Consider the following 19,535-nt stretch of genomic DNA (forward strand, 5'->3'; position numbering starts at 1 on the left):
TCCCATTCCATTTTCTCCCCGGTCAAACATAAGAGCGCTCATTTGTCACCTGCATGGATTTCCTGTCAAAGCCCACTACCTCTAGTGTCACAGCCCAGATGACCTGAAGAAATGTGTGTGTGTGCGTATGCATGCACGTAACTAAGACAGAAGGAAAGATGGACGGGTTAAGCTGGAGTTAAATCTATGTGTGTGTGTGCCACACCGGGATTTCTGACAGATTTCTCTGCTCGTTGGCTCTCTTAAGTAAAATATGTGAGGTCAGGTGGGAGGCAGTAAGCTTTAAAAGGAATGCAGTTGACATGACTGAGGGTGACAGGAACCTCGTTCCCAGCCGCAACACACTCGATCAGCAGCAGGTGCCAGTGGGGCTCCAAACAGCTTTGTGATTCCTGCCCAGGGTTTCCCGCTGGTGTAAAACACCTCCTCTGACACCCTTCAGAAGTCAGTTTAGTCAGCGAGCAGATTAATTTTCTGCAACACTTGATCATGACAAGCATGTGAAATTCAAATAGATGGGGATCCACTGAGTTAGAATCATCTATTTACCAACACATAAGGCTACTGAGTCACGATTTACGGAAGCCTTGTCCCCCACAATGTGGAGCTTGTCTCACCTCCATCCATCCGTCTCCTCCTTCTCTCAGCGAGAATAGCAACAGTGCTGCATTTCCTGACTCAGTAGCACGTATTACCAAGGGAGACTAAATCCTATGGAGGTGTAACGTAGTGTGGTCTGCTGAGTCAAGAGCTCTTTTTCAACACTAGCTTTTTAAATATATATAAAAATATAATTTGCACAGCAAAAATCACGCATGCACGTGTGTTTTCAAGCACGGCAAAACAGCCACACTGCATGTCAACGGCGCTGCAAAGCAACCTTTTAAAATGGCGTTTTTCTGATCCGTTTTCTGCATATTTTGAAGAATTACTGCTGGTGAAACACATACTTAAGAGTTTAGGAAGGAAGCAGTGTCTTTCACTGTGAAGGTGAAAAGATGAGTTTAAAAGATAATAACTTTGTACCTATCAAATAATACCTGAGAGCACCGCAACAGCAAGGTCATATGTAGCAGTAAATAGCCCATCAAAGTAAAGTACTCTGGACTTAAGTAAAATAGAAAGAATTTAGAGTAGAGAGGAGGGTGGGAGCATTTTCATTTGTGATAATCACCAATAAGCAAAAATGGCAGAAATGAAGTAACAGGAGTGTGATACATTCCAGTAGAGCAAGGTCACTACTATTAAGGGCAGGTATGAGAACCCTCTTTGCTACTATGACAAATATGCATTAAGAGTCAACAACAACAGCTTAGCCAAAATACGGGAATCGTTGCATTTGAAGGCAGACTGTGTAGTCAGACAGTCAGACTGCTACGCTGTATGTTAAAGCAAGGACAACATCAGATAATGTCATTACCAATCTCGTTATCTCTTCCTACAAATCTGATGCTTTTAGTTGATCTGTTCCATAAAGGAAAGGCTGAGTCATTTGTAAGTGAGATGCTTCATGTGCGTCTTGATTTTTTTCCACCGTGTTTTTGTTCATTACTAAATTATTGTTTTGCTTCTATTGATACACCAACCAAAGCTGAGTAAAGAAAGATTTTTACCATTTAGGCTTCTTTTTAATTTGATTTGCTTGGTTTTTCTCCCCCTGATGTATCATTTTCTTCTCAGTAATAAAAATTAAGTAGCATACCTCAACTGCGGTTTCATAGTCAGAGCCGTCAAGTAGGGTGACTTTGACAGGGACAGTCTTGGGCCGCTTGGAGCTTTTCTGGGGGGATTTGGAGGCTTTGCTGGGGGTCTTCTCTGAGTTATCGTCCATATCCCCCTGGTCCTCTGGAACCTGGGAGAGGGAGAATCCTATCTCTCAGTGAGTGAGCTTAAAATTTGCATTTTGTCTTTTATTTAACTGTTTGAATTTTTAGTCTTGCCCTTAAAAAAAGACTTAAATTATTTGATCATATGAGGCAGTCATCAAATGCATGTCGTGTGAGCCGCTGCTCTAAGATGTTAAGTTAGTGGCACGGGCAGGATGGGCTCACTGCCTTGCATATCAACGAGAAAGCCGGAAGGCCCCTGAGTGATTGAGAGGCTTGAATAAAATGATCTACAGCTGTGCTCCCACCTGATTGGTTCTCCTGGCGTCACCCTCCATCGCAGTCTTCATTTCCCCAGCCAAAGCCTTCTCTGTTGTCATAGAAATGGATTACAGTCCTGCAACCACACATAAACATGTTCTGTCAACATCAAATCTCTTCATGCTCCAAAAACTCCCAAACTGCCTATAGAGTCCTGATGGATTTCACTCATGACATGTAAGCAAAACTGCACAGAGCATTCTGAATCTTCACTTAAGCTGGACTTTGGTGTAATGAACAACCACAGGCATCCATTTCAACTTCCTGTGCAGCTGACAGCTACTATGTTTGGTATCTTTAATTATCCTTTACGGCTGCAGAGAATGACCATTGTTTTTAATGTGTATGGTTATTGGATTGTGTGCAGAGAGATCTTGACGGGGAGGAGAAAAAATAAAAAAGGGGCAGCTCAGTCAGTGCTGGCTCACAGCCTCCCACAGGAGCACTCTGCATGAAGAGCGTTTGGCTTCAGGACGCTCCTTCTCATGCTAGCAAAGGAGATAGCATAAATTACATCAACCAGAGAGTCCCGCAGCAACACACAGGACAACAGACACACTGTGATAGGAGAATGAGAAAGAAAACATGTAAATTAATCAGAATGTTTTTTTGTATGTAATTTGTATAGTATATTTTTTTTTCTCTCATTTCTTTTCTAAATGTACTTGTATATTGTTCACATGTTGAAATAAATTACCAATCAATCAATCAATCAATCAATCAATCAATCAATCAATCAATCAATCAATCAAAATAAGGTGAAAGGAGGGAAAGAGGACACTGATATCGGTCTGACGATGAGACAGGACAAAGTAGCAAAGAAAAAAGGTTATGAGGCAAAAGAGACCAGAAAGAGGAAAAGAGATGAGTTAACATACAAGACTGCTGCTACAATATCCGGGAGAGCTACAGACAGATGGAGCTTGTCATTTGAAGGTGACCAGTGCTATACCCAGTTTGACTCCTGCACAGTGCTTTTTCTCCACGTGACGTACAGGAAAATGGCTCATATTCAGATTGGGTGTTACAGATAAGAAGAATGAATTAGGTAAGATAAAGCCCTGAGGGAGACTATAGCTTTTCTCTGAAAGGTGAGGACGGGGTCATGGGTTTATGTGAGCTTTAGATTCAGAGTAAAATTTGAAGATTAAATTGGAAAATTTCTACAGAAATACGAGCTGTTTAAGTTCTTAAGCTGAGCTAATTTGGACTGCGACGGGCCAGTATCAGTGCCGAGTTTTAACAATGTCCCTCTTTTCCCCTGTCCTCAAACATACATGATGATAATTGCCGAGTTATTAGGGATGACCCTTTATATACTTTATCTTGAAGTACTGCGCTGGAATTTTTCAATCTCAAGATGGCAGTTGCAAGCAAGGAGTGCATACATTACTCTGTAATGTAACAATTCCCACTTAAGAAACTCCAGAATATGCAGCAGTTAATATTCATTACTAGTATAGTTATAGTAGAGTTAATAAAAATAGGGATTAGTGAAAAAGAGGCATGTGAAGCACTGATAAATAGTATAAAAGGTCCTATAATGGCCAGCAAAGTGTTTGCAAACCATTAAAGTGGTGGTAGTATTACAGTACAGCACTTTGAATCACCTTGTTGTTGAATTGTGCTATACAAATAAACTTGCCTTGCCTTACAGTAGCATTTTTTTCTTTAAAAAAAAAAAAAAAAAAAAAAAAAAAAAAAAAGAGGTGGGGGAACTAATTTGCATTTTTTCCCTCAACCAGCTGCCTGATGACACTTCTGTGTTTACAATTCTGGAGTCTCGAACACAGCACATCTCAGCTTTCATGATAGGTCAGTCTCACGCTGCATAATCAAGCCAGATCAAAGAGGAGTGCAGTCTGGCTCTTGGACGGCTGCAGATGTCACACGCTCTATGCAGTGAACTTTCAAGGGCCTGCAGGTTTTTAATTAGTTTATTTAATGAATAATAATATAATTGGTTACAAAATGTACTCTCATTAGGGCAGCATTTTCACTCATAGCAGGAAGGTTTTGATTTCAAACTTGTTCTCGGTGAGTTCCAGCTTTATTTCCACGGTCCGGTCCAAAGACACTTCTGTAAGCTCACTGCGCTTCTAAACTGGTTCGAAGTATAAGTGTGGGTCATCTCTTCGTGTTAACCTTGTTGTGAGCAAGGTTAACACAACACAACTTTAATATAGCTAATGGGTAACAACATCATTGTTCAGATTTACGTATTTTCTACAATATTTGTGAAATTTGCCTTGTAAAACTTATATTACTGCAAAGCCTTGACGTCAGAGTCAGACATAAATACACATAGCGGGCAGATAAATAACAAAACAAAAAATTCTGTTCAGACAGTGCAGGCAGGAAATATGGGACAGAAAGGTGGATGACATGTAACAAACACCTCCAAATCAAATAGGAGGCTTCAGGGTTATTTGATGAGCTTCTTAGACATTTCTTATTAGAAATACAATCTTCTTTAAAAAAAGATTCAATTGCTGTTTTGTACTCAGAAACAAACTGAAGACGATTCAAATCCCCAAGTCCATTGTTTTACTCTCACATCTATTTCTAATGTAATCCAACTTGTACATCCACTCACGTGAGCCAATCAGATCTGCCCACTGTAATACACGCACTCAGTGTGAATGTCATCCTCATGAGGCAGCTGTCAGAACAATGTGTCTGTGAATCACAAGCGAGCTTGAGAGGAATCCTAATAGATCAGTGTCAGAGACTTTAGGCCGCTCATTTCACACACATCATGATTGTGAGGCCAATCAATTTTTTCATTTGGGTCACTTTATGATTCAATCACTGCAAGTCCACATCAGTTCTGGTCTCCGCACACCTAATCATCTGTGTGAGTGAGATGATGGAGGCTGAGATGTGTGTGAGGTGTGAGCCGTTGCTGTTTCTTACACACAAAAATCCAATGACAGTCAGCATCTTCACACAGACTCCTTTTAAAGGTCTTTCTCTGCAAAATCATCTGGGGCTCTTTGGTCCTTGAACTTCAAACAGCGAGCATCAGGGAACGTCTTTGTGAACTATGACAGTATGTCGCAGGTGAAGCTCAGAAGCTCAGAAAACATTGTTCAGGACTGAGGGCCTCCAAAAATAGTTGCATTTACATAACTTGTGTCTTTACAGAAATACCTTTTATTATTTATAATTTGTGGTATTTATACTTTAACATTTACTGGACAGCATGTGACTGAATTAATCTGAAAGAAAACAGAAAATCAGTGAATATGGAAAAGTGCTTATGTTGGTTATATAACTAATGTACTGTACGCTAGTACTCACAGATATCACTGTTCTGCAGATTTTAGCATTTGTTTGAGTCAGACAACTAAAATAATCCCAGACAGCTCTTCCTCTCTGCTTCCACAGTTATCTATTAAACTCGCATTATGTGGGCACTGTGGTACACGTCTGTGGAAGTGGGTGTGATGCAGATATTTTTCTAGGCTAACCAAACAACTGCACCTACAACTAACTAAGGTTGCAGAGGCCCAAAGTGCTGTACTACTGATCTTGTCAGATACTGACATGCCTCATTATCTTCACCATTTTTCTTTTCATGCGGAAAAGAAAGTTTTCACATGACTCTGAGCAGTTCTACACCCTTACTCCTTTCATAGGAACTGAGAGGGTAAGAGGCAGCCAGGAGCTGCTAATTAAAATGATCATTAACGAATGTGAACACATCTATAAAAGTAGATGTTTTGGCAGAGGTCAGAGCATGATATGCTTATGTAATACATATTGGACAATACAACCACCAGCTGCAAGGAAAAATTTTGTATTTGCCAAATGGGTGCTTGTGGTTCCTAGAGGTTGCTGGCTCTTATTGAGTGAAATCACATCAATAGAAGGTACAGTGTCAAAAACCTCCTGGTGTCTGAATTGTAGTGCTTCATGTTTGTTTACAAATACTCACTAACTACTGTGCTTGTACTTGTAGTAAAACTTGAAAATGTGCAGCGCAAGACAGAAATAGAGAAATGTTGCCGTAAAGTATGTTGCACCTTTGTAATACTAGTCATGATCCACATGCTGTCAGATGGTCATGCACCACAGAAGCCCCACCCACACTAGGCCTGTGTGGGTGGGGCCTTATTTGCTTGATCCTACACCATCACCATGAAGTCACATGATCAATACGGTGTACAAAAACACAAGTATGTGTTGTTTGGAATGGTTACCAGGATAAAAACCTCTTCTCTCTAAAACAGGGGTGGGCAACTCCAGGCCTCGAGGACCTGCAGGTTTTAGATGTGTCCTTGAACCAACACAGCTGATTTAAATGACTAAATTAGCTCCTCAACATGTCCTGCAGTTCTCCAGAGGCCTGGTAACGAACTAATCATGTGATTCAGGTGTGTTGACCCAAGGTGAGATCTAAAACCTGCAGGACACCGGCCCTCGAGGCCGGGAATTGCCCACCCCTGCTCTAAAAAGAACATGGCAGTATGGCTTAGGTTTGGAACATCTGGAACAATGAAAGTGGTGGAAATGTCTGGACATAATCTAAGGAGCTTGGAAAGAAAGCGACTGAACATCTTCAAGTTTCTTGAAGATGTTTCACCCCTCATCTGAGAAGCTTCTTTAGTCCTAAAACCAAATGGTGGAGAGTCCCAGGTATTTAAACCTAAGTGGGAGCTGTCCCTTAGGGGGGTCGTTGACCCACTATTGATTATGTGCTGCATCACATGAGTCAAAGCGTGAAAAAAAGCATGGATCATTATCAGCAGAGGTTTCGGGTAAAAGCACTGTGAGACCTTGCCTCATTCAATTGTGCCCAAAAATCGACAGAGGAGACAGATGGTTTGAAAGAAGAGTTAAAGAGGCCATCTATGTCTACTGTGAGCAGCAATCTTTGAATAGAAGGGGTTTCTTACAATACCATCTGTCTGCCATCTACAATCCAGTTTGCCTCCCCAGGCACCTCAAACACCACTCACATCTCGCTTCAGGTGATCTCAACAGGTCACATGATAAGGTGAAGCAAGGTCTCACAATTGTTTTATCCCAAACCTCTGCTGATAGAAGGGTCATGATGTGGGCTTTGTTGTTGTTGCAGCCACAGAACATGAGCATGTTGCTGAGCATGTTGCTGTTGAACTATATACTATTCTAGATGAATCTGACACCTGAAGTTTGGCTAAACTTTGGTGATGCAACAGTACAATGAAACCAAGCACAACTACAAATCTGCCAAAGGATGTAAGTGTTGCAACGGACCAATCAAAATTCAGACCTCAGCCTAAATCAAATGCTGTGGTGGACCTTAAGAGAGCTGTGCATAAATGGATGTCTGCGAACTTCCGTTAACTGAAGTAACATTGTGGGCCAAAATTCCTCCACAATTTAAGCAACTGATAAAAAAAACAAAACATGATTGCTTCAAGTTTTTGCTGTCAAAGTTCTGTAAAAACTCTCTGTTTCATGACCACGTTTGCTATTTGCAAGGCAGGCAGTGTAAACTGGATTGTATATCATTATAAAAGTGATGAAAGTCAGAATAAACCTGTCAACCAAACACTAAAAAGAATGAGGTGCTTTTACCTTCAGCTCCACAGCTCTGCAGGTAACATAAGTATAAAATGGTAAAATGATCTCCATGGGTTTGTCACTAATAATGACTTTTTTTTACACTGCTAGTAGTAACTTGAGTTTTTGCTATAATAAACACATCAAATCCATCTCACACTTCCTTTCATTCCCTTTCTCTTGAGAGTGTCGTGTAAAAAGAAAATAATCTTAAAAATGTCTAAAATGAGTCTTCTGATGTTTCTGTCTTTAGTCGCCTGGCGAAGACAAGTTTCAAAAGCAAGTAGAAAACCCTTTAGCAGCAAGTTTGCAGAGGTTTGTTTATGCACAGCTCTCTTAAGGTCCCATCACAGCATTTCAATTAGGCTGAGGTCTGGACTTTGACTGGGTCATTGCAACACTTTGATTCTTTTCTTTTTGAGCCACTCTGTTGCAGATTTGCTGCTGTGCTTGTTATCACTGCCCTGTTGCATGACCTGGTTTCAGCCGGTCTAGCTGTCAGTTTCATCATTACGTGTTTGCACTGATACGCTATGTTTGGGTTTCTCCTAACGTAGAGCTGCACATTTTGGTCTCTTCTGTCTAAATGGCATTGTTCCAGAAGTCTTGTGGTTTTTTCAGATGCAACTTTGCAAACCTAAGATTAGCTGCCAGGATCTTTTTAGAGGGAAGAAGCTTTTTCCTGGCAAATCTTCCAGCCTTTTTCTAATTGTACTGTTATGAACTTTAACAGGTAACATAAATATGTAACAATATTTATTTTAATGACCATTAAAGGTGAATAATGTCAGTAAGAATTGTTGACCTTCATAAAGGTACAGTATATTATTAGGTATTTGCCTTAAAACATTAGCTATGGGATGTTTTGATTCAGTTTAGTTGCATACTATTTGCATTTTACTGTTGTCAATACAAAGTGAGTCTGATTTATAGACCTTATGTATTTGATTTGATAGCTTCATCCTTATCCTCTGATAAGGATGAAGCTACATCTTTATCCGGCTGACTCGTAACTGTTAACTCTAAGTAAAATTTCAAATAATTTGGGAACCATAACTCAGTTTCAGTAATACCTCCAAGGGTAGCTCTTACGGCATTAGATGTTATATATGGTCCAAGACAGTTGACTTTAATTGTTCTTGCTTCTGCATTTCTGTGTTATTTTTTGTGGTTTTTTTTCTTCTTTTGTTGTTTCTTTTTTAAATCACATTTGACATGTCTGTGAAATACTTTTTCTTTTTGGCTAACAAATTAAAGATGAGAAACATCTAACATCTATGATTAAGTGTAGCGCTGACTGCCAAAAAGAAAGGATCTTATCTTCAAATGAAATATGCTTTGTCTGCACAAGAAACACTGCCAGCTTAAATGTGTTCCAAAACACAGCACGTATCAATAAGATTAGCTGCATTTAGCTTATCAGTCAGTTATTGAAATTCTTTTCTTTCACAAGACAGACAAGCAAAATTCACACAGTCAAACTCACGATCTTCACAGTCCCACGTACACATACACAGACAGAATTCACTCACCATGTCTTTGTATCTCTGGAGACTACTTCCTCTGTGCTACATTCCAGTCCACACAGGAATCATTACTGAGCACCTCAAATGTGTTAGCGAATGCTTGGATCAACTGCAAGCGTTTCAAACTCACTCAGCTGAAAAAAGTCTCAAACTGCAGAGTATTAACTTCACGCCAACAAAAAGAAGCAAAAAGCAGACAACGTGACAGTCTGAGCACTCATCATCTGCAGCAGGGCAGCTCAGATAAATTGCCAGATAGTAAAACACATGATGGCTGATCATCTAGGGCAAAATGATGTCCACAATGCGCCATTTACTGCAACCTGACTGAGTTCATTTGTCTTCATGCCAGTTTTTCAAAAAGCTTGTCAATTTAGAAGCGCCCCAAAACTGATGTCTTCAGGCAGGCATTAGTTGCCCACAGGCCCATCCTTCACTTGCAGATGGGCAGAAGAAATTTGTCAAATATAGCGTCTCAAAAATATGTCACAGCAGAGCAGGGGAAGCACAGGAATGACAGCTTGTGGATTCCTTTCACTTCTCAAGCACAGTATGCTGTCAGGAAATTGTGCATGTGCTAACAGCGTCAAGTGTTTGCCTTCCTCCAGAGTATACTGGGGAAAAAATAAGTCTAGTGTGTGAACAAATCAGTGACAAAAGCAGCAAACAGTGTCATCAGCACTTCTTTTGCTTACAATATCAAAGCTCTGCAAGAAACTTGTTTTGGGATTTGGGATTTTTTTTTCTTTTGCAACAAAGAAGCTCAAGGAAGTTTCACAATCCTGTACTAAACAAAAACACATTTTTAAATTCATGCTTGTGGTTTTAACCAAAACAATAGACTGTGATAAGAAATACTTCCAAAAACATAAGGTTTGCCTGTGACAGCGGATTGAATGCCACCAACGGCTCTGTTTTTCAAGTTTTAGACCAAGGTAGCATTTAAATATGTAGCTCAGACCTGCCTACTTGAATAAGTAAAGAGGCCTAGTCGCCCAGTTCAATTTAATCAAATCCGGTGTCGCTGTCTCTGGAAGAAATGCACCATCCTCTCAAGCATTTCTTGCAACATCCCCCGAGGGGTTCAGACTTTACTTCTTTGCACTGACGGCCTTATTTGCAAATGTAATGTGTTTCCATACCGACCAGTGATTTAGCGGCATGAAAAAAAATTGACCACAGATGCTTAAAAGGTTGTCTAAACAGAAAAAAAAAAAACTCCAGCATTGAAGCATGTGGCCTGCAGCCTACACAGAAACTGACCTTGAATTTCATCGGTGGTACTTAAAAGCATTTAAAGATGTCCTTCTAGAATACATATGAAAACATTTGCATAGATACTAGAAAGATTAATAGAAATTATATAAATGAAAGGCAGGGATGGGCAACACTTCAATTAATTGAATTCACTGATTGTTAGATATGAGTTATTAACTCATTTTTTAATACATCAATTTAGAGTTGAGATGAAATATTATTTTGCTAAAACAAATACAACCTGTCTGTTTGTGCAGTGTTTTAGGAGAAACATTTTCTCGCCTATTAATATGAATTCAGGTCTCTTCTTTTGTTCAAGTGTGCAAGAAATCCTCAGGGAGTAAACTGGATTGTGCTGCTAGCTTAATGGTTTTCTGGCACTTTTTTGGAGGTAATCCCCCCCCAAAAAAAAACAAAACAAACAACAACAGCAAACCACTCAGTGCTTATTATTAGATGTCACCCGTGCAGAGGGACCGGTAATTCACCATGGTGACACACCTGCAGCTAATAGCGTGAGGATTCTTGGAAAATAAAAGTGACACCCCACTGTTACTTCTCTGTTGGGTTTATGGACTTCGTATTTAATTTAGGTGATGTCCATGTTAGTGGTCTGGCTGTAAGGAAACATGAGTTCATACATCTTTCTTTTTTCTTTTTACATATTTAGATCTGGAAATCATTACTTAGCCACAAGAAGCTCGGTAATTTTTACCGTGTAGAAAATGCCTCCAGCTGCTAGACCATTTATAAAATAAAATACGTTTTGCATGCTTTAAAAAAAAAAAAAAAAAAACTCTCTATGCTTCCTCGTGTAGTGTATAATGAACAGTGTACCCACAATATAACTGCCTTTTATGTTAACAATGTGCATCTACACACTCACTTGTAAAAAATATGCACTGTAGTAGCATAAACTAAAGTACTGTATCTACACAGGAATCCAGAGAAGCCACCCACTGTATTACCCAATCACCGTTCATTCCTCACTGAGCTTCGCCTTTTTTTTTTTTTTCCAAGCTGCTCCCTCCACATCTCGGCTTTATAATCAGTGGCTCTCTTCTAATGGCATACACAGCCAGTTCATCAAACCTTAAGGGCAGAGGCTGGCTCTGGGAAACCAGGTATAGGACAGTGGGGGTTGGGAAAGAGGGAGTGGCAAGATGTCCTTGTTCAGGAGAAACCACATACACACATTCTCCAAACCTTTGGCACTCAGCAGTCTTGGAGGCAGATTGCGTAGCACGACTGTTAAGTCTGCTGCAAATCATGTCACACCACAGCCGAGATAAATGATACGACATCCAAATCAATGAGGCAGCAAGTTCATCCTCCCAAAGAGAAAGCAAGCCCAGAGGGAGTGATGCTACCTGCATCTACATAGCATAAGCACTCTCTTTTGGGAAGAGTTAACAAAGGGAATTACAGGGTTTAGCACAGATGCTGTGCTTCAGTGCAGAGTTCCACTTTCTCGAGCTGATGCAAAAAGACAGACTGTGTGATTGGAAACTCATCTGTGTGTGCTTCATTATCACTTGGAGTCAAAGAAGGTGGCGAATGTGCGTAGCAAAATTATTAGAGCAGGGGGTTTGGGGCGGGTCACTGTAAAGTTAATCCTCGCTGATTAAAACAAATCAAGCAGGGAAATCTCTCAAAATGAGCTGTCAAAATGCATCATTTGATTTATGCGATGACTAGCTTAGAGATTAATCAGTTTACATGAGTAAAACAGGCACCGCCTACCATTCAACACTAATATGTACTCTTATGTATACTCAGTAAAGGAGGTCAATGTACTTAACATAACTTGGGAATAGTTTTAAGGTCAAACGCTGTTTGAATTCCTAGAACAGGAATAAAATATTTCTTGCTAACCTAGAAATTCTTACTGCTAACCTACTAGATAAACATTATTTTGAGAAAAAAAAAAAACATGACTGAACAGATGCTTATGTAGGTGACACCTACTGTTAGGCATGTTGACATCCCATTGATTCATACAAATTGTCCAAACAATCAAGCATGCTGCCCTGGTTCACATTCACAATAAGACAGAGAAAGGAAGATTGCAGACTCTACGTATCATTTTTATGTAGCTTTCTACAGAATGTGTAGAGTATGAAATAGCTCGTTTTTAGCAGCATATCATTTACTCCCTCTAAATGCTGGATCTCTCAACTGATAACACACCTCCACTGAAGATATACAGTTATGTGGAAAATAAAGCTTTCACAGCCCTCTATGCAGTCCTATGAAAAACTAAGTACACCCCATGATTTAGTAGCTTTTAGAACCACATTTGGCAGCAATAACTTGAAGTAGTCACTTGAGAGGCTGCCAGTTTAGCTCACTAGGTTGAGCAGGTGACCCATCTGCTGTAAGGCTAATACAAAGAACTGGGTTCAAATCTGACCTGATCCCATTTGCTGTGTACCTCCCCTTGTTATCTCTCCCTAGCTTTCCTATCTTCTCTGCACTTAACAGACGCCAAAATATACGCAAACAATAATTTTCCTGTCTTTATCAGTCTCGCACATCATTTTGGAAGTATTTTGTCCCCCTCTCCCTTACAACATTGCTTCAGTTCATTGAGGTTTGTGGGCATTTGTTTATGCACAGCTCTCCTGGACCTTGACTGGACCATTAAATACTGGATCATTGTCCTCCTCCGTGAAGCGATACAAGCCAAGCTTTAGCTGTTGAACAGATGGCCTCACTTCTGGCTCTGGAACATTTTGGTCTACAGAGTTGTTCTTGGTCAACTTAAGTTGCCCAATTCATGTGGCTGCAAAATAAGTCCGAATCATCAAACCTCTAACACCATGCTTGACAGCTGGTATGAGGTGTTTGTGCTGATACACAGGCGGTTTTTTTCACCAAAAACGGCGCCTGTGCGTTCTGCCAAAACATCTCTACTTTGGTCTCGTCTGTTCAAAGGACATTCTTCCAAAATCTTGTGGTTTGTCCAGATGCAAGTTTACAAACCTAAGCAGAACTTCCATGTTTTTTTTAGAGAAAAGAGGCTCTTGGCAAATCTTCCAAGCAAGACATAGTTGTTAGTCTTTTTCTCTTTTTCTATTTGTGCTGTCATTAATTTTTTTACGTTAACATGCTAACAGAGGCCTGCAGAACCTAAATTGCGGCTCTTCTGTTTTATGCAGTTCCTATAAAACTGCATGATCTAACTGTCTGGAGCGAATTTGCTGGGATGTCTGCTTCTGGGAAGACTGCAGCACTGTGTTAGTGCCCACCTCAAGAGGTCAGGACCAAAGAACAGTTTTTATAGAGATGTTCACACTTGCTGATATATCAGTTTTATAAAGTGCCATGCCAGGGTGCTACTTACCCTCTGAATTCCTATGAAAGCAGTAGGGGTGTGCTTAGTTTTTCCACATAATTGAATGGAGTCTTGTGAAAACTTTCATTTTCACATGACTATATGTTGTATGCAGATCTGCAGGAACGTACTTGGTTTTTGTTTTATACTTAAAGTCTAATTGCCAAAATGCAAACTGGATCTTCATCTTTCTATTATTATTTTTTTAAAATACCTTTTTTAGTAAACAATGGCTGGTTGACAAAATTGGAAGTCTGCGCCTCAGTATCCATTATCCACTATTCCAGATATTGACTGCTTTCACCAGAAATACTGACTGTTGCTCCTAGAGGGATAGGTCAGCAGAGAAGCTGATTGTTTTCCCAGGTTGCTGAGTGCATGACTTCATATGCTGTAGGTATTCCTGTGAGTATGTTCATTATGTTTACCTTCCGTATAATTAAGCAGTGTGGGCATCGTGATAACTACAGTTCTGAATAAAGTAATTATTTAATTATGTGCAACTTAATCCATACGCATGTAGCCCCTTCACCACCCAAATTAAATCTTTTCCCCATTTCATGTATTCACATGTATTTTAGCAACCTTTACTAAAAAGGTTAAACGGATAAAAACAAGACACAGCTTCATTCTTCACTGTCACAGGAAAATGACAGGCACGCTGTACACAGCACAATCTTTTTTTTCCTAATTGACCACAAAGGAGCGTGTCTCCACTAACGATAGTTAACACTGAGGCATCAGGCGTGCCTGTTTAAAATTCAGTTACCATGGGAACCCTAGCCTAACATCGTCTGTCAAGCGTATCAAAATAAGATAAAGAAAATGACAAAAAATGAGAGAACAGCCTGTAGGCATTATTTTGCTAGTTGACACATACACAATGCGTGAGAGGGAAGAAGAGGTGAACCATCACATGGCACTGAGCTCAAGATTGTGACAGCTCGTGTAGAGGTAGGCATGCTGAAGTGGTGGGTGGAAGAGGATGACCAACAGTTTCAAGTTGGATGTCAGGCTTGTAGTCTGCATTCAAATGCCTGTCGTGAACACAGGAGGTCAGCCGAACAAGATGTAGATATATGGCAGTGTATCGCTTTGGAGGGATTATGTTTGTGTTTGATCATACAAGACACAGAAATAAGTTAGACTAGTGTTTAATCGCGTTACACCCTTGGGGAAGAGAATATTTTTGCTTTACAAATCTGATCTAACCATATCAAATGTGATATACAACGCGGCTGTTAAAGTGATTATTTTATGGCTTTCAATACACTGTAAATGGCAACATGGTATTCTCAGTACATGTCATAGGTCTTCAAGCTTCTCATCTGATCATACCTCAAAATAAATGTCTGTCTTTATGAGTAGTTTGAAAATTCACTTTCATGATTATAATAAAGCTGTACAGCACTTTTTCAGCCCAAGCAAAATCGAGCAAGCCACTCTACTTTTAAGATTAAACTTGAAGCTTTTGTTATTGATGAAGCGTATGGTTAGAGCTGGATCAGGTGATCCTAAAACCCCCCTACAGGCCTAGGTTGCTGTGAACATCACATGTTTCACTGAGCATTTCTTCTTCACCTCTTTTCACTCTCTTTGTCTTCATACCCCACTCTGTACTTAATCATTATTACTAAACTCTGGCTCTCTGCAAGTGTTTCTTTTGTCTCGTCTCCCTCCCCTCACTCCTAGCAGGTCATAGCCCCTCCCTAAGCCTGGTTCTGCCAGAGGTTTCTTCCTGTTAAAAGGGAGTTTTTCCTTCCCACTGTCACCAGGTGCTTGCTCATTGTAGATCTTTACCTTACAATATAAATCACTTTGGGGTGACTTGTTGCGACTTGGTGCTATATAGATAAAATTGAACTGAACTGAATTACCTTTACAGTGTCTGTTAGGTTTTAGAAGTTACAATGCTTTACCTCAGAAAATGCATTTATGCAGGTTCTAAGATTATTATGATGATTATTGATTTTTTTGTACCTGTGTCAAACTGTGCAACCAATTGTTAAAGGAGGGATCTCCAAAAGAAAAACAAATGATGTGATGTCTTCCTAGATCGGGCATTGTCTACTGTCGCACATCATTTGTGATGATAATACAGTGACAGCTTATTACATGCTGCTTGTTATCCATAATATGTCTTTGAAAGCTCCTGTTACTTCGAAGCAATATGAGTTTATCCTGTGGAGAATTCCCCGTTGGCTGTGAAAAGACCACTGGCTATGCTTCAATGAGCTATTACAAATCGATCATAGGATGACTTAAAATAGGACTCAAGGGAGAATTGCATCAATGTGTGCTAGTCTAAACAAGCACTCTTGCTGAATTTAGGTGCATAAAAAGACACATACGAAGGTGTTTCCCGTCAGTCTATCACATGATGACCTAAAAGGATGTGTGTGTGTGTGTGCGTGCGTGCGTGTTTGTGCGTGCGTGCGTGCGTGCGTGCGTGTGTGTATTGATTGGTGACAGACTGCACAGAAGCTGCACATTAACCAGAAAGTGTGAGACTTGCATATAACCTTGCAAGTCTCACACTCTTAGTTTAGGAGTTCGCTTGAATATCTGCTACCTGTCACACATTAGAGGAAGTTGCTCTGTGGAAAATGTACCATGTAATTCTCTTACTGTACTGCTTGCAGTCAAACTTCTAGCAGCACCATGACAAAAACCTATATAACAGTTATTCAATATTTTTTTCCTGTAAGTGTTCACCTAAACATACATCTACACAAAGAGGCATTGCTCTAAATGAGGGACGCGAGGAGCACCACTATGACTGCGTATAGTTACGATTGTTATATGCACCAGGGAGACCAAAAGTGGATCAGGTGAAAGGAAAATGAGATTGGAGGATGCATGAAGGGACAGAGGTGTGATGGACAGATGGATGGATTTTAGATCTATTTTTCCCCCCTTCTTCACTCTGCCTTCTCAGTTTCTGAAATTCTGAGTCTCGGAGATACTGTAGCCTGCGGTGTGGCTGCAAACAAGCCAGAGACACAAGGACTGGCAGTCTGTTTGAGTATGTGGGTGAACAGAAGGAGGCATTACTTATGATGATAACTTTTTGGAAGTGTTAAAATAAAGCTTGCGTTGTGGTTATTTTATGTTTTTGTGTGTATTTTGCTTTCCTTTCTTTTTTACTGTTTGCCTCGGTGAATTCTCTTTGTTGTTCCTCTGCTTGGCAAACTTTTACTGTAGCAGCTGAGCTATTAAGTTCTCTATGAAAAGGAGACGGGAAGGGGGAGGGGTGATGTAATAACTCATTGTTTTAATCAATCTTTAGCTCTGATGTGCAGTTTACAGATTCACCTTGCGAAAGTGAGCAAATTTTAAAACCCAAATTTTCAAAATAATGGCATAAAAATGGACAATTACCCCCTACACCTGTTGCCTTTTTCTGAAAACGCAATTTGAATCAGTGCCACTTTGCACCTTTTTTCTTTATTCATTGTTATAAATGTGCCGTTTCAATCGAAAAAAGTAACAACTGCCGTCCTTCTACTTTCCGAGCATTTTCATTAAATAGCCCACTTTTAAACAGTGCAGTTGACATATTCAGGAGACCTTTCCCTTGCCTCGGCGCCCACGCCTGCCCCCTCTGCCACACCCGCGACAATACACTTCAATTAGCTCATTATCTTGAGCATCAGCTGTTAGCTCCATAGACATAGAGAAATAATAATCCTCTCTCTCTCACACACACACACACCGGCATTTCCAAGAATAGGTCTGAACAATTGTACGTGGGTTGTATGTTTTTAGCGAGGGAGCTGACCAGACGTTATATGATTCAGTAAGCCGATAAAGGTGCACTTGCTTCTTGCTGGGCCTTGATATGCATGGAATAAAGGGTGCCCTCATTCCATGCAGCTTATTAAACCAGCCTGCCGACCATATTGGTCGTATTAAGGCTAATGTGGCAACACCCTCTTCATCCGCCCATGACACTTGAGGAACAAAAGCAGTGTCTTTACGGAGCATGCAGGACGCGTATTCGCGCAAAGCTATAATCACCGGTGTGTGTGATGCTTCTCGCCTCCAATGTCACTTCGTAATACCCGGTAAATGCAGCATGCACCTGTTCCGCTGTCATCCGCGTCGTATGAGACAAACAAATAAACATGCATACCTGTCCTGTCAGAGCTGGGTGTCAGGCTTCAGCCCAGATTCTGATCATTGAGATGAAGGGAACTGGAAGACGGACGCCGCCACCGCCCCGGAGAGCCTTTTTCTCTGCCTCGGGAGATGCAGCCCTGCAGGCTGGGACGGAAGATAGGCACAAGCCGGCAGGGATGGCTAGCAGTCGGAACGGCTAGGAGGACAGAGGAGAGGCGGTGTAAGCAAGGGAACTCCTAACGTCGTGCGTAATGTGAGGACCGCTCTGCTCGTGACACGCAGCGTGTCTTATCACTTGCTTTACTGGTTTTCGGGTCATCTTATCCCGCTGTAAGGCTCAGTAATGGGGGGTGGGGGGCTGCTGGCTGGAAAAGGATTAATTCTATAGCCTAATTTCACTGTAATCTAATAAATTACAAAAGCCATTAGTAAATTTGGAAGATTATAAAAGAATTGAGTGCAGTTAATATAGATGCTTACTGCATTATAGGGAGGAATTATATGCGTGTTGTCTAGTCATATGTTATCACACTTAACGATCACTTAAAAGCTGGAAATACCAACACTATGGGTCAGTTTAGGCTTAATAAGAAACGGATTCAATTCTTCCCTTCAGCAGCTGAAAAAAGTTAATGGCCCAAGCCCTCCAGTTTTGTTTTGTTTTTTAAAATAAGTCAATAACAGATAATAATAAAGAAAAAGAAACCAAGTTGAATATTGTTCAAAGTCAGTAACATAGTAAATGCTGCTGTTTCCTTTCAAAAATCATATTCGTTCGACTTAATTGGACTTAGCGTTTTTATGCTGGTCGTCCACGCCCAATCTGCAGTGACTCTGTGGCCCATCAGAGGGCGCCTCTGTTTGAGCCACTGTGTTAAGATTAGTTTGAGATCAGGTTAAGTGTAAAGGCAATACTGATGGGAAGCAATCTTCACAAGATGATCCCAGAATTTTCTCTGGCAGGCGTCATTCCACTGAAGAGAGCTGCCTTTCCTTTTTCATCATTACCTGCAAATACAGCTCCCTTAATCTTTGCATGATACAATTACAAACATATGTGACAAGGTTTAACCCCTCATATTATTTTATATTCAGGAGTTTTTCAAAGCCCATATCTCACAAGGTTAAGTAAAAACTGCCACACTGTTCTGTGCAAAGCAAGCACTGTGCTGAATGGATGGAGGCTCTGTGGGTGATGTATTGCAATGGTGAGTCATAGGAACCTTCTGTGCTGAACGCCCTCTTTGGCTTCATGCACAAGTGTGTTCTGTTGAAATGCAAATATGCATACAGGAAAATCAATTCCTTTCACGCTTCGCTGGGTCTGCTTCAGCTGGTTACAGGATATGCATAAAGGAGGGGTAAGATTTCTGGAGGAAAAACTAATGCTATAGGATATGTCTTGATGCTTCATTGCCAAGTTTGTCTGTGGTCTCTACAGTGACCAAGTACCCGCATCAACATTTATTGGCTATCAGAGGATTATTTACCTGTCTTTATAATAAGCTTAAGTCATGCAGAGTGGTTAGGATAATATTCCTCCACTTGGTGGCAGTCATTTACCAGCTTTACTCTTGTCACAGTCGCCACAAT

The 19,535-nt window shown here is 40.5% G+C and overlaps 1 protein-coding gene across 5 annotated transcripts in view; it reads right to left on the reverse strand.

Moving 5' to 3' along the window:
• LOC308407571 (band 4.1-like protein 1) overlaps positions 1 to 18,323 on the reverse strand; it is a 48,266-nt gene extending 29,943 nt beyond the window's left edge. For 2 of the 5 annotated variants that reach the window (XM_080899325.1, XM_080899324.1), the window contains exons 1-3: positions 17,956 to 18,323; positions 2,135 to 2,223; positions 1,703 to 1,852 (exon numbers count right to left, since the gene is read on the reverse strand). In XM_080899325.1, coding sequence (XP_080755451.1) covers positions 1,703 to 1,852; positions 2,135 to 2,206 — 222 coding nt within the window. In that variant the 5' untranslated portion in view covers positions 2,207 to 2,223; positions 17,956 to 18,323. The remainder of the gene's footprint in view (positions 1 to 1,702; positions 1,853 to 2,134; positions 2,224 to 17,955) is intronic. The other 3 variants (XM_080899327.1, XM_080899326.1, XM_080899323.1) reach the window with 2 other exon arrangements.
• Between the last annotated feature and the right edge of the window lie 1,212 nt (positions 18,324 to 19,535).

The sequence above is a fragment of the Rhamphochromis sp. 'chilingali' genome (genome assembly GCF_963969265.1).
Source record: "Rhamphochromis sp. 'chilingali' genome assembly, chromosome: 12".
NCBI lineage: Eukaryota > Metazoa > Chordata > Actinopteri > Cichliformes > Cichlidae > Rhamphochromis > Rhamphochromis sp. 'chilingali'.